The sequence below is a fragment of the Coloeus monedula genome (assembly GCF_965178545.1).
Source record: "Coloeus monedula genome assembly, chromosome: Z".
NCBI lineage: Eukaryota > Metazoa > Chordata > Aves > Passeriformes > Corvidae > Coloeus > Coloeus monedula.
In genome coordinates this window covers 68,623,153-68,635,447 of record NC_138822.1, presented here as the reverse complement: position 1 = coordinate 68,635,447, position 12,295 = coordinate 68,623,153, and the positions used below count along the sequence as shown (strand labels likewise).

At 38.5% G+C, this 12,295-nt stretch overlaps 1 protein-coding gene across 1 annotated transcript in view; it reads left to right on the top strand.

Moving 5' to 3' along the window:
• Positions 1 to 12,295, top strand: part of ITGA2 (integrin subunit alpha 2) — a gene marked incomplete at both ends in the record, with an annotated part of 65,007 nt that overhangs the window by 29,824 nt on the left and 22,888 nt on the right. The window contains 9 exons of the mRNA XM_082301284.1: positions 2,035 to 2,149; positions 2,555 to 2,682; positions 3,823 to 3,971; positions 4,965 to 5,115; positions 5,544 to 5,709; positions 6,994 to 7,067; positions 8,393 to 8,531; positions 11,126 to 11,271; positions 11,976 to 12,119. Of these exons, the coding sequence (XP_082157410.1) occupies positions 2,035 to 2,149; positions 2,555 to 2,682; positions 3,823 to 3,971; positions 4,965 to 5,115; positions 5,544 to 5,709; positions 6,994 to 7,067; positions 8,393 to 8,531; positions 11,126 to 11,271; positions 11,976 to 12,119 (1,212 nt within the window). The remainder of the gene's footprint in view (positions 1 to 2,034; positions 2,150 to 2,554; positions 2,683 to 3,822; positions 3,972 to 4,964; positions 5,116 to 5,543; positions 5,710 to 6,993; positions 7,068 to 8,392; positions 8,532 to 11,125; positions 11,272 to 11,975; positions 12,120 to 12,295) is intronic.

Genomic DNA, 12,295 nt, shown 5'->3' with positions numbered 1-12,295 from the left:
TTCTGGATTTCCTGACTAAATTTTTATCAGTTCATTTTCTGGGCAGTGCTGTGCCTTTAGTTGAAAGAAGTAGCTCTCATCTCCCTGCATGTAAAATCTTCTTTTTGTATTTGACACCCCACAACCACTCACCTTTCTCCTTTGCCTTGCTAAACAAATACAGAGTTTTTGGCTGAAACGTGCTTTTTGAAATACACCTCTCTCAAATATCAGTGACCACATCTGTGCTGTATTCCATGTGAGTCTTTCCCAGGCACTATACAGCGTATTTGGTATTTCCCCAACTCAACAGCTTCTCGTCACATATCTTTAAGCCATATTTGCTTTGCATGCTGGCTGCGTGCTTGCTGTCGCCCTGCAGTCATCCAGGGCCCGATCCTTCTGCTTCTCTCCCTTCCATCCAGTGACCTTCCAGTTTAGGTCCACATTTCTTAATGTTAGTCCTGAAGGGCAAGCCTACACCCCTTTATAATATTCTGCCTTTCAAGTTCATCAGTTTTTGATATGTGATCTCCCCTTCATTAATGATGCATCTTGAATTTCTGACTTAAACATTAGAGTTTTTCCCTTTTTCTTTCTGAAGATCAACAAAGATTATTAGAAAATCTTTGCTTTTTGCTCCAAGATTAACATCACAATTTTGAACTCCCACCAATTCAGGAAAAAAAAAAAAAAAGAAAATGGCCAAATAAGACTGATCTAAAAGGAACTTTAAATTAACTTTAAAGGCCAGTAACTCTCCTCCAGCTTCATAGTTACCATTATAGATGATTTATTTTGCACCTTTCACCTCTCTAAAAAGCTGTCTTTTCCATTAAGAACTAACCATGCCCCATGTAGCAGTTAAAAAAGCACTTATCTCAAGATCAGATAATGTGGATATACTTCCTTTCTCATCTAGAAAATCCGCCATCTGGTCAAATATCTTAGGATAGTTTGATGTTGTCTCACTGGTAAACCAGTGAGTGATTTAGCTCATTTTCTATTTACTTTTGAATTTAATTACCCTTTTTTGCCCCCCGGTATGCTTGAGAAAAGTGTAATAGTCCCTCTTTTCCTAAATAGAGGTGATGCAACCAGAGTGTATATATAAGGAAGCTATAATTTCTCACAGAACAGTTGGAGAGAGGTTATGTAGAGGTTATATTTATTTCCTTGAGTTTCTAATATTTTCTTTTAAGAAGGAAATACACCCACCGATTCTCCACCTCAGCCTTCCCCCCCCCCACGCACACAACTCCCCCAATATTCTCACGGCAAAATGCTCTCTCTCTATGTGGTTGATAAAAGCACACATAAAGATGCATAAAGACGTAAATAACAGCTGGTCGATCCAGATGAAAACACTTTTTTTTTTTTTTTTTTTTTTTTTTTTTTTTTTTTTTTTTTTTTTTTACAGAGATTGTTTTCAGCATTTCAGCACCGAAGCAGGGTTGTTTTCCCCCAAAGTCAATGAACATGTAGACGGTGGGGGGGGTCGGTGGGGGGGCGGTGCGCGGCCAGGGGCAGACGTCTCCCGTTGGTGAGAATGGGACCGTGCTCACCGTGAGGAGGGAGATGAGGCAGTTTAACCTGCAAACGCGGGGTGAATTCCCGTTGGGACGAGGCTTTCGGAGGGGTCCGAGGGGTCCCCGCGCTCCGGTCACGGACCCCGCGCTCGGCGTGCCCGGGGCGCTGCCGCCACCTGCCGGCCACGAGCGGCGCTGCAGCGCGGGGTGCGCGCCCGCGGGATGGGCGCTGCGATAGCACCGGGATCCGCACCGGGATCCGCACCGGGATCCGCACCGGGATCCGCACCGGGATCCGCACCGGGATCCGCACCGGGATCCGCACCGGGATCCGCACCGGCGGCAAATCCTCCCCGTGAGAGTCTGTGAGAGGGGTTACGCTCACTGAAGGGATTTGGCCTGGTAACCCAAGAGAGCTTCGCTGATCCTATATCCCTGTCGTCCTGCTTGTGGTGGTTTTTTATATAGATATGGTGAGACAAGTATTGGTTATTTTTATAGTTTCTTTTTGTTGTTATTTTTTAAGACTTGTGGTCCCTTGTGGGCACAGCAGTGTGGAAGACAATACTATGCAACAGGAGTTTGTTCTGAAATCAGTCCAAGTTTCAAGATCCTAAGAAGCTTTTCTCCTGCTGTTCAAAGTAAGGTGACACGTGCAAATTTTAAAATTAAATTTTAAGTTAAATAAAAAAAAAACAGAAGCAAACATATCAAACAATAGCAACATATATTGTGTTGGGGACTGTTAATTTTGATTTCTTAAAAAAGTGTATGTGCCAAAAGCAAAGCCCTGTGATTGATATGTAAAGGCTGACAAATTGTGATCCAATGCTGATGTGAATATGGTCTCAGTCCTCTGTATTCAGGGGCATCGCACCAGTGCAGGCTCAAAACCCACATATGCTCCTATTGAGTCCTCATTCTGGCAAAGCCTTCTGATCTGAAGCGTTGCCTGTGTGAGACCTAAATATGCACCTCTGGATTTAGCTGAAGAGTATACTGAGACTGCAAGTGCATTTAATGTCCACTTCTTATTTTTGTTTTAGAGTGTTCCTCTGTTATAGATGTTGTGGTGGTTTGTGATGAGTCAAACAGCATTTATCCCTGGGATGCAGTGAGAGCATTTTTGAAAAAATTTGTACAAGGCTTAGACATAGGCGTTAACAAGACTCAGGTAAGTCAAAGACATATTCAAGAAAGACCAAAAAAACCCCAAACAGAACAAAACCTAAAATAACCAATTTTAAAGGCAACCAAGTGTGATTTTGTGTAACTACAGTACCTCCCTCAAAGCCACAGATCACACAGTTATCCTATTCAGTGCTGGGGATTTTATCTTACAGTTATCCTATTTTGAAAGGGATTAGTAATTTGATCCAAAATACAACTGAAATAGAAGTCTAGGTTGTATCTAGGGGAGTCAGATCTCTTTCATGCATTAGGTGTAAAAGTAGTTGAAAATACAGCCTTTGGGGATATGATAAAAGTAGAACAGATTTTTAATGGGCTTTTCATACAGCTCTCACTTTCCAACTGCTGCATCTTTAAAACAGGAGCTTTTCCTGCTGGTTTACTCACTGATCTTTGAGGTTTTTTCCTTTTGATTTGATGATGATAAGGAAAATTTTATTGCCTTTTTTTTGTTTTAAACATCTTCTGTCTTTACAGTTGTCCATTTTCCCTAAACAGTTCTGAGAACAAAGACTGGGGCACTGGAAATCTCTCTCCCAAAGGCTGCCTTCTTCCTTGGGCTACTTTGGAAGTGAGGTGCTTAAAAACTAGGCTTCCTGCTCAGCTCTTTCTAAACCTCACCTTCAGCATCTTCTCTTTTTTTCTTTCTTTTTAAATTTAAAAAAATTTACATCTTATCATACAGCTTTAGCTTCACCTATATTAAAAATAAGTAGGGTTTGCAGTGCTGTAAAGTAACTAACCTTTAGGACTTCCTTAGAAGAGATCAGACTGAGGTGCTCTGAGCTTGTAGAACTATTGCTATTTTCTTATTTTACCCAGAGCTCCTTGTATTATTGCTATCCATCAGCTCTTCCAGAAGTAATCAAGCAAACATTTAATGTCTGCTGTTTCAAATTGTTTGCAGTAACGTATTGTAGTCTGTAACAAATGATATGAAGTGCAACAGCATTTTAGCCTTCTTTGCTTTTCAAATGTGTTATTATTAACTGGTTTTACATGTGTTGAAAGAAAACCATGCATCTGCAGACCTTTTACACCAACCTGACACATAAGTAAGCATCATGATTCTATGTAATTAATTGCAAAGCATCATAATCTAATGTAATTTTTTATTGCATAGGTGGGTTTAATTCAGTATGCTAATGATCCCCGTGTAGTCTTCAACTTGAATACGTATCAAACAAAGGATGAGGTTGTTAAAGCAATGGAGAAAACATCTCAGAAGGGAGGAGATCTCACTAATACCTTCAAAGCCATTGACAATGCAAGGTGAGATGCATTGATGATTTACAGTGCAACTGTTTGACTTACTGTACATGGCAATGAGAACATTGTGAATTTCATTCCCTTTGGAAGACCATGTGCCCAGGATCTCTGGAGTGGATTCCCAGCACTAGGCAGAATCTATCAGGTGCATTTGCAGTGTCCCATGCAGATTGGTACAGGAATATATAAACTAGAATTGCTGAAAAGCATGTTGTTAACCATTGGGTTGAGCTCCACTCTGAAGTAATTCTGGTACCCAACAGAATTGCTTGTTCTCACAGATCTCTAAACATGACAGAGCATCAGAGTGGACAAGGTTTTAGGAAACATACAAAACCATTGAAAGAAGTAAAGTTTATCCAGGGATTCAGTGGGTGCAGTAACATTTGCGATTGTGGATCAGGCTTTGGTTGATAGCAGAGAAAGTAAAACCTCTTGTCTGTTGTCTGTTTGTCACTGCAGCACCGTAAGTGTGAAAAAACAAGTTAAACTTAAAGGGTTTTATGACTGAACACATATACAAACCAGGTCTGTTTCTCAACAGGAAGGTGCTGTTTTGAAGTTTTTTGAAGAACTCTAGGCCAAAATACATGCTGAATCAAATGAATTTGAGAATTTGGTTTAGGAACAGACTCAGCCTTCAATGGAGTCCATATATGCAGTAGAATTGAGAAGTTTTTTATTAATTCTCTTCCACTTTTGTCTGAGCTTGGTGATGCCAGCTCCTGGTGTCATAAAACTTCAAGAGTTCTGATAAAACCCCCTTTTCATTTAGAAATATTAGCACAAAAAATATACTGTTTTTCCTGAAATTTACATTTTTATCAGAAACACCATCCAATCCTTCCAGTCTTTTTTTCTGCTTCTTTGGTTACATTACTTATGCACTACAGAAGCACCTTGCTCTAATTCAGTGATGAAGGTATTCATTACAGTGTATGTGCTGGATTCCATCCATTATGGATTGAGGTGTGATAAATCAATGTTTTATAACAGACAGTATGCCTTCTCACCTGAATCGGGAGGACGCCCGACAGCCACAAAAGTAATGGTTGTTGTGACAGATGGTGAATCACATGATGGATCCAACTTGAAAACAGTGATAGGTAAATGCAATGAAGACAATATAACCAGATTTGGCATTGCTGTAAGTAATACTGAAATTATACATTACTGCATTTTCAAAAGATTGTTTTGTTGTGTATGTATGAAAGTGCATGTTCTATACATAAGTGGTATATAATGCATACATTGTTACACTGGTGAGACTGAAACTAAGTCAAATTAATCCTATGAACTGGTGAAAATATTTGTCTTTTCACTGGCTGAAAAAGCAAGACTAGAATTGCCTGAGCAACTTCAGTGGTTTTCCCTTTTGCCATACCTTATGTATTTTTCCTGTATGAATGGTCCCTTGCCTAGGAATGAACCTAATAAGCAATTCAGTAATACAAATAAAGGTAACTTTTTTTTAATACACAGAATATTTGTTAAAATAGTATGGAAGGAAATGGAGTAGCACCATGATCTCTTTCACTTTTCTTATTTTGCTGTTTGTTTGTTTCTTTAAACAAGGTTTTGGGATACTTAATAAGGAATGAACTTGATACTAAAAACTTAATTAAAGAAATCAAGGGAATTGCTAGTCATCCAACAGAAAAGTATTTCTTCAATGTGTCATCTGAGGCTGCACTACTGGAAGAAGCAGGAACGCTTGGAGAGCGCATTTTTAGTATAGAAGGTAAAATACTCAACGTCCCTGAAAAATTAGATCAGTTTCTCCCAGCTGACAAGCTTAGAATTTTATTTTGCTTCAGCCTAGTGCAGTATTGTGAAAATAAGTGGCAGCTGGAGCTGCAGGTTGCTCCCTGCTCACCGGGAGAGCTCTTGTTTTCACAGGTGTTCCCCCAGCTACTCCACCCCTAATTAGCCTGAGCTTCAAGTTAACTTTTGCAGTTTGAGGAAAACATTCCCCAGTTGATGTAAATTTCTATCATATCTTGGGCTTCAGGCATGGGAGCTTTTCCATATGCAACCAAATATACTTGGAGCTATTATCACCAGCAGAATAAAGGCATCTTCATGCTTGTGAGCTTCACTTGTGTGAATCCTAAACCATATTAAATTTATTAAAAAACAAACAAAAAAAAAAAAACAACAAAAAAAACCCCAAACAAACAAACAACAACAACAAAAAAAACCAAAGCAAACCAGAAGACTAGGTAACTAATTACAGAACTGAAAATGCAATTTGTGCGGTGCCTACCAGGCCCCCTCCCTAGCACCACCCCTACTCCTGTGTATTGTACAGCGGAAGGTGTTGCAGAGGTGACACAGAGATGCTTTGTCTCCCTAAAGCCAGCTTTTAACTTTTAAGTTAAATTCAGACCTTGCTTCAGAGATGTGTAACCTGCCCTCAACACTCTCTAAGGAGCTTATGGCTGCCACTTTCCTGCACTCAGCATGAAATCTTCTCTTTCACTTTCACTTATTCTTTACTAGGCCCATGCTGCTACTCAAAGCAAGGGAACAGGTCTTTTTCCTGAGTACTCCCACTGAATTCCTATCCAGCTTAGGAAATGGATATCACAGTATTTTTCAGGAGAATTCCAACAGTTTTTAGAAGTCCTATTGGAAAATTAAAATTTCTGTTCTATTTGAAAGTTGTGAATATACAGTTACTAAAGCTGTTAATTTCAGGATATTAATGCTTCCTAGAAAACACAAAAAGAGATCAGCCACAGTGACAAGGCTGTGCAAACTGATTCAAACCAACTTCATCATTATCTTCTGCCCTTTTTTTGGAAGAGACTTATAGCATGGCTCATGGTTTCATCTTACCAATTTGCCATTAAATCCTCCAAATTTTCTACAGTTTATCAGCTCTGATTTCCATTGCTTGTAAATGCTTTAGCCAAATTGGTGTATATATACAACCCCCCTATACAGCTAAACTCAGAGGCAGCAAGGCAGGATTTTGTGTGACTACATAGAGATAACCATATATGCATATCTGTTTTACCAGGTACAGATCAAGGTGATACTTTCCAAATGGAAATGTCACAGGTGGGCTTCAGTGCATATTATTCACAAAAAAAGGTATGTGAGTTTAATTATTTAATGATACAAATAGAAGTAAGTATGTACACTTGAGTGCAAGAAAAGAGAAATAAAAGCACAATGTCCAATTTTAAGATCTTTTTACAAGCAAGGAGAATGTCAAATAATCCTTTTAATTTTTTTAACTTGAATACATATTAATAAGTAAAGTTGCATAATAGTTTGTTTCATGTAACCATCTTGAGATGTATTAATATAATTATTTCAGTGATTTCTGAGTTCATGTAGCAGGAAAAAATTAATTCCTCTATGTTTGTGACTAACTATATTGTAAAGCTGGTAGGCAGTCACCAAAATATAAATAAAACAAGTCTGAAAATTATTATATAATTTCTTTATAAATTATAAAGTTAATAATATTTGTTTAAAGCATATTTCACTTAAAACTTAGAACCAATATATCAGATATATTTTAATGCTAATCAATTTTAAGATTATCTTTGTAAAATCCAAGTGTGGTTCAATAACCTTTCAACTGAAAATACAAGAAGGTTTTTTCCTTCTCATAGCCCTTAAAGATGAATGAAATAATTTTTTGAAAGTCCTCTGTATTTGCACAAATTAAAGTTTTAAATTATGAAGCACTTGATGCTAAGAAATGGCAAAAAAATGTGAAACATATGGTTGTTTATTCAGGAAAATTACACATTCAATTTTATTGCAGTTTTCTATAACAGTATCTCAGTTTAGTGAAGAATTTTAATAACTTGAATAAACTAAACTATGTTTGCTTTCTGTGTACAAGATTAAGGATTTCTGTATGAAGTATTCTGTATAATAAGCCATGCTAATTTGGATTTTAGATCTCTCAAGAACATCTCCTTACGTAAAGAATTAAACTGTATCTATTTGTACCAGCTCTTGTGTGCTGTCATTGGCACTTTTGCTGGCCAAAACAGGGGCTTTAGCTTTTTCATGCAGCTGGGTCTGTGCGATCCTCAGTCTTCTGAGGATCATGGGCACGTAAAAGCATGGACTTAGCAAACCCAACCCCATGGTGGACAGACTTAGGAACTTTTCACAGTGTTTAAATAAACCCATTTTATCATGAATTGCAGTGCCATGGGAACTAAAGCAGTCACTTATCCTCTTCCAGTAGACGGGTGATAATCCCTCTTAATAGGGCAGTAAAGTCTTACACATAAGTGGTAACTCTGAACAGCTCCAGTCAGCTGCTTGCAGTCTTTAGTCTGCATCACAGGCTTAAACACAGTGATGTAGGAAATTATGCACGGTAGCTTCAGCTTTGCTCATACTTTTTCTAAATCAGGTAGTTCTAAAATGTTGACTTTTATTTTTTAAAGGATGTTCTGCTGCTAGGTGCTGTTGGGGCCTACGACTGGAGTGGAACTGTAGTTCAGGAGTCTTCAGACAGAGTCACCACCTTTCCGAGCCAGGTGTTTGAGAAGATTCTTCAGGACAGAAATCATAGCTCATACCTAGGTAAGGGGCTGAAATGCAAATCTGGAAATGTATGAAACCTTGATTAAGATATTAAAGAAGTTGGAAAATTCTGCTCTAGCCAGATTTGTGTTAAGAAATTATTTGAGAATATGAAAAGAATTTTCGGTCAAAAAAAGGTTATTTTTTACTGGTCAACAGTTCATTGAATAAAAACTTTATTGTGTTTTTAAATTCTACTAATATCAAAGTGGTAAGCTACAAAAAAAATCAGTCTTTGTCACTGCTGTGGTTTAATCCCAGCTGGCAACTAAGCAGACACTCAGTCACTCCTCTTGAGGGGAGTGAGAGTGGGGGATAGTCAGAAGAGCAGAAGTGGGTGAACTCATGGGTTGAGATACAGACAGGGAAAGTAAAAGTCATGCATGCAAGCAAAGCAAAACGAGATTAATTCACCACTTTCCATGGGCAGGCAGGTGTTCAGCCATCTCCAGGACAGCAAGGCTTCAACACACACAGCTGTGACTTGGGAAGACAAATGCCATCACTCTAAACATCCCTCCTTCCTCCTTTTTCCCCTGGCTTTATATGCTAAGCATGCCACTATATGGAATGGGATACCCACGTAGTCATTTGTGGGCAGCTGTCCTGGCTGTGTCCCCTCCCAACTCCTTGTGCCCCCCCAGCCTCCTTGCTGGTGGGGTGGGGTGAGGAGCAGAAAAGGCCTTGACACTGCATGAGCACTGCTCAGGGAGAGCTAAAACATCCTGGTGTTATCAACAGTGTTTCAAGCATAAATCCAAATCACAGCTCCATAACAGCTGCTGTGAAGAAAATTAACTGTATTCCAGCCAAAACCAGCACCGTCACAGAGACATAATAAATCATGGGATTTGAAAAGGCTGCTTAGTGAATCACACTGATCATTATGTGTTTTTTCTGTTACAATATTTGTGTGTTCTTCCCCAGTTTGATGTGGATGAGAAGCTGATTGGCTTTCTATTGTTTCATATGTGCTTGCTGTTTTCTTAGCCTTTACCACTTCAGTTTGTAGTTTTCGAATATTGCTACCATTTAATAGAGATTTTACTTATAATCTCCTTATGTATTTTTGACATGTTTTTTTACCCAATAAAGCCAGTCACTCTCTATTCTCAGTTCATTTAAATGTTTTCTGTAAACTTTCAACATGTCTGCTCTGCTGTTTCATCCCTGAATAATGCTACTACATTAAGCACCTATGAATTTCTTATTCTTAAAGTTATTTAATAATATGTTGTCTTTGCAACCAATATACTCTTTTTTCCCCTATGGCTCAGCATTACTTGCATCCAACAAAATGAATAAATTAAACCAAACCTAATGAGCCATAGCTCTTTTGCATGTATGACCTCTTCAGACTTTCTGTTACTTCATTTTCTTAATAATTTTTAAAAGCTCAGGTGATTTCCTTTCTCTACAAGGCAGTTTTAGTGCATTTACTTAAATCTTTCTGGACAAAACAATGTCCCTTTTCTGTCCGTTCATTTCCCCTCCACTTTCTGTCCTCCAGTAGGAGCTCTCCATACCAGCTCTCTCTCACCAGCCTGGGTGAACATAAGTTAAAGAGCTGCTAGAACATCACAACTTGCTTGATTGGCCCCTGTTCTGCACTGCACCCCCTCACATCAAATGACTGTATTCTGTATTAATTAGGAAGGTGTGTACTTAATTTGCAGAATAAAATCTTGTTTTGTTGCTCATTGAACTTCCAGTCACAAAAGTTGTCCTCACCCTAGAAAAACTGTGTCTGAACAAAACTCTGAATTAGACTGGTATAATATAAAGATCAAGGCATAATCCTTTTAGACTGTGCTCCCTGTATTGTCCTGCAGGTTGCTAAAGATCTGCATATTCTGTCCCATCACTGGCATTTTGTAATTGTCTTTAACTATAGACTTTATAAAGGATGACTTTGTTTTCTTCACTTAAAATAAATCTGCTGGAACTAAACCACCGAAATGTAAAGTGTGTACTAATGCTAGATTTATACTGCTAAAATATGGTTACATTTTTGCAGGTATTAAACAATGTTTCCTGAAAGCAAATAAATGCTAGAATAATGGTAAGAGGATTAAAATGTTCAAAGAAGTTCAATCAACCCTCCCAGCTGACAAGCTGTTAATGTAGCCTGTTCTATTCAGACAAACCACTGGTCTGTGGTTTGGTGAGCTGTGGGAAAATGTGCTGCAAACTTTACAGAAGCTAGGTGTTCCTCCTCCCTAGTTTGAAGACTGGTCCAAATGTAAATCTCATATTTCTCTTTATTTCTTCTTTCCCCTTTTTTCTTCGCACTTTTTTTTCCTATCTCCTTCACAAGCATGACGTTTTCGTGGTCTGTATTTTACTGAATAGGCTAAACTATTGTCCATGTGATTCTGTAAACCTGCTTTGACTTGATGCGTGTGTCATTGTTCTCCCCAGGAGAGTATTGCAAATTTTATGCTTATGTGACAGCATAACTTCCCATCTGGAACCATCATTCTCTGTGATTAACATACCAGATTGACTCATCCTCCATGCCTTTATGGATAACCAACTGATGAATTGTAATTAATGGTCTTCCACACATGTTAAATATTGGCTTCTATCCCCAGGTTATTCTGTTGCTGTTCTCTCAACTATGAGCTCTGTCTATTTTGTTGCTGGTGCACCAAGATCCAACTACACTGGCAGAGTGGTGGTTTTTGATGTTGACAGTGATGGTAATATTGCAATTGTGCAGTCACAGAGAGGCGAGCAGGCAAGTATATTTTGGTCATGAATACAGACTTTCGGGAATCTGTTTTTATTGACCCAGCAGTAAATTGCAATTAGTTTTGAAAATTCCTCTTTCTCTCCAAGCATTTAGAATCCACTTGAAATTTTCTCTGTCACTAGACTCTTTCAATGAAGTTGGCTGTAACTCTTAAACAGTATTTTAGGAAGTCATCCAATTAGTGGTGAAATATAATATACAAACCTAACTAATGTATCCTTCTGTCAACAATTCAAATTGGGAGAGACTCAGTGAACTCTGTTCTGCCTGAGAAGTTGTGAAGTAGATGACATCAGAAGACAGATCTGGGAGCTCAATCTCTTTTTCTTATTTGGAAAAGAAGAATGATTTTAGGTGGTTTTGGTATCATGTGTAAGACAAATCTGAGAGTAGATCAGAGGTTGGGTAGTTTCATGCGCAGTTCTAAAAAAAATGTACTTCCCATATCTTACTTTCCATTGGCATTTGTATTGCTGACTGGTAAAGCCATGGTAGCTGCTACAGGACAGAAACAGTGAAACATGGTAAGGATATGATTCTTCCAACACTGAAGTATGCTACGAAGTAATTTTATTCAGCAACATTTAGTAGTACTGGCATCTTACTGGATGTAAGTTTTCTGAATCAGGTCCTAAAACATAATTCAGAAAAAGCATATGCAGTGACAACCCATTTACTACTGATTTCAGATTGGCTCCTACTTTGGCAGTGTGGTGTGTTCAGTGGATGTCAACAGGGATTCTGTGACAGATGTGCTTCTTGTGGGTGCACCAATGTTTATGAATGACCTGAAGAAAGAAGAAGGGAGAGTATACATGTTTTCCATCACAAAGGTAAAAATGGCTCAAGCCAGCATTCCTTAAAGCTAGTTTCTTTCAAATCAGACTGGCCACATGCAGGCTAAAAGGCCTTTGGCCTCTCCAGATCTTCTAAGTCACTGTTGAGTGAACATTTTCAAAGTGTTGGAAATATTTCAAGTGACATTTTTTTTAACAAGAAACAGAGCATG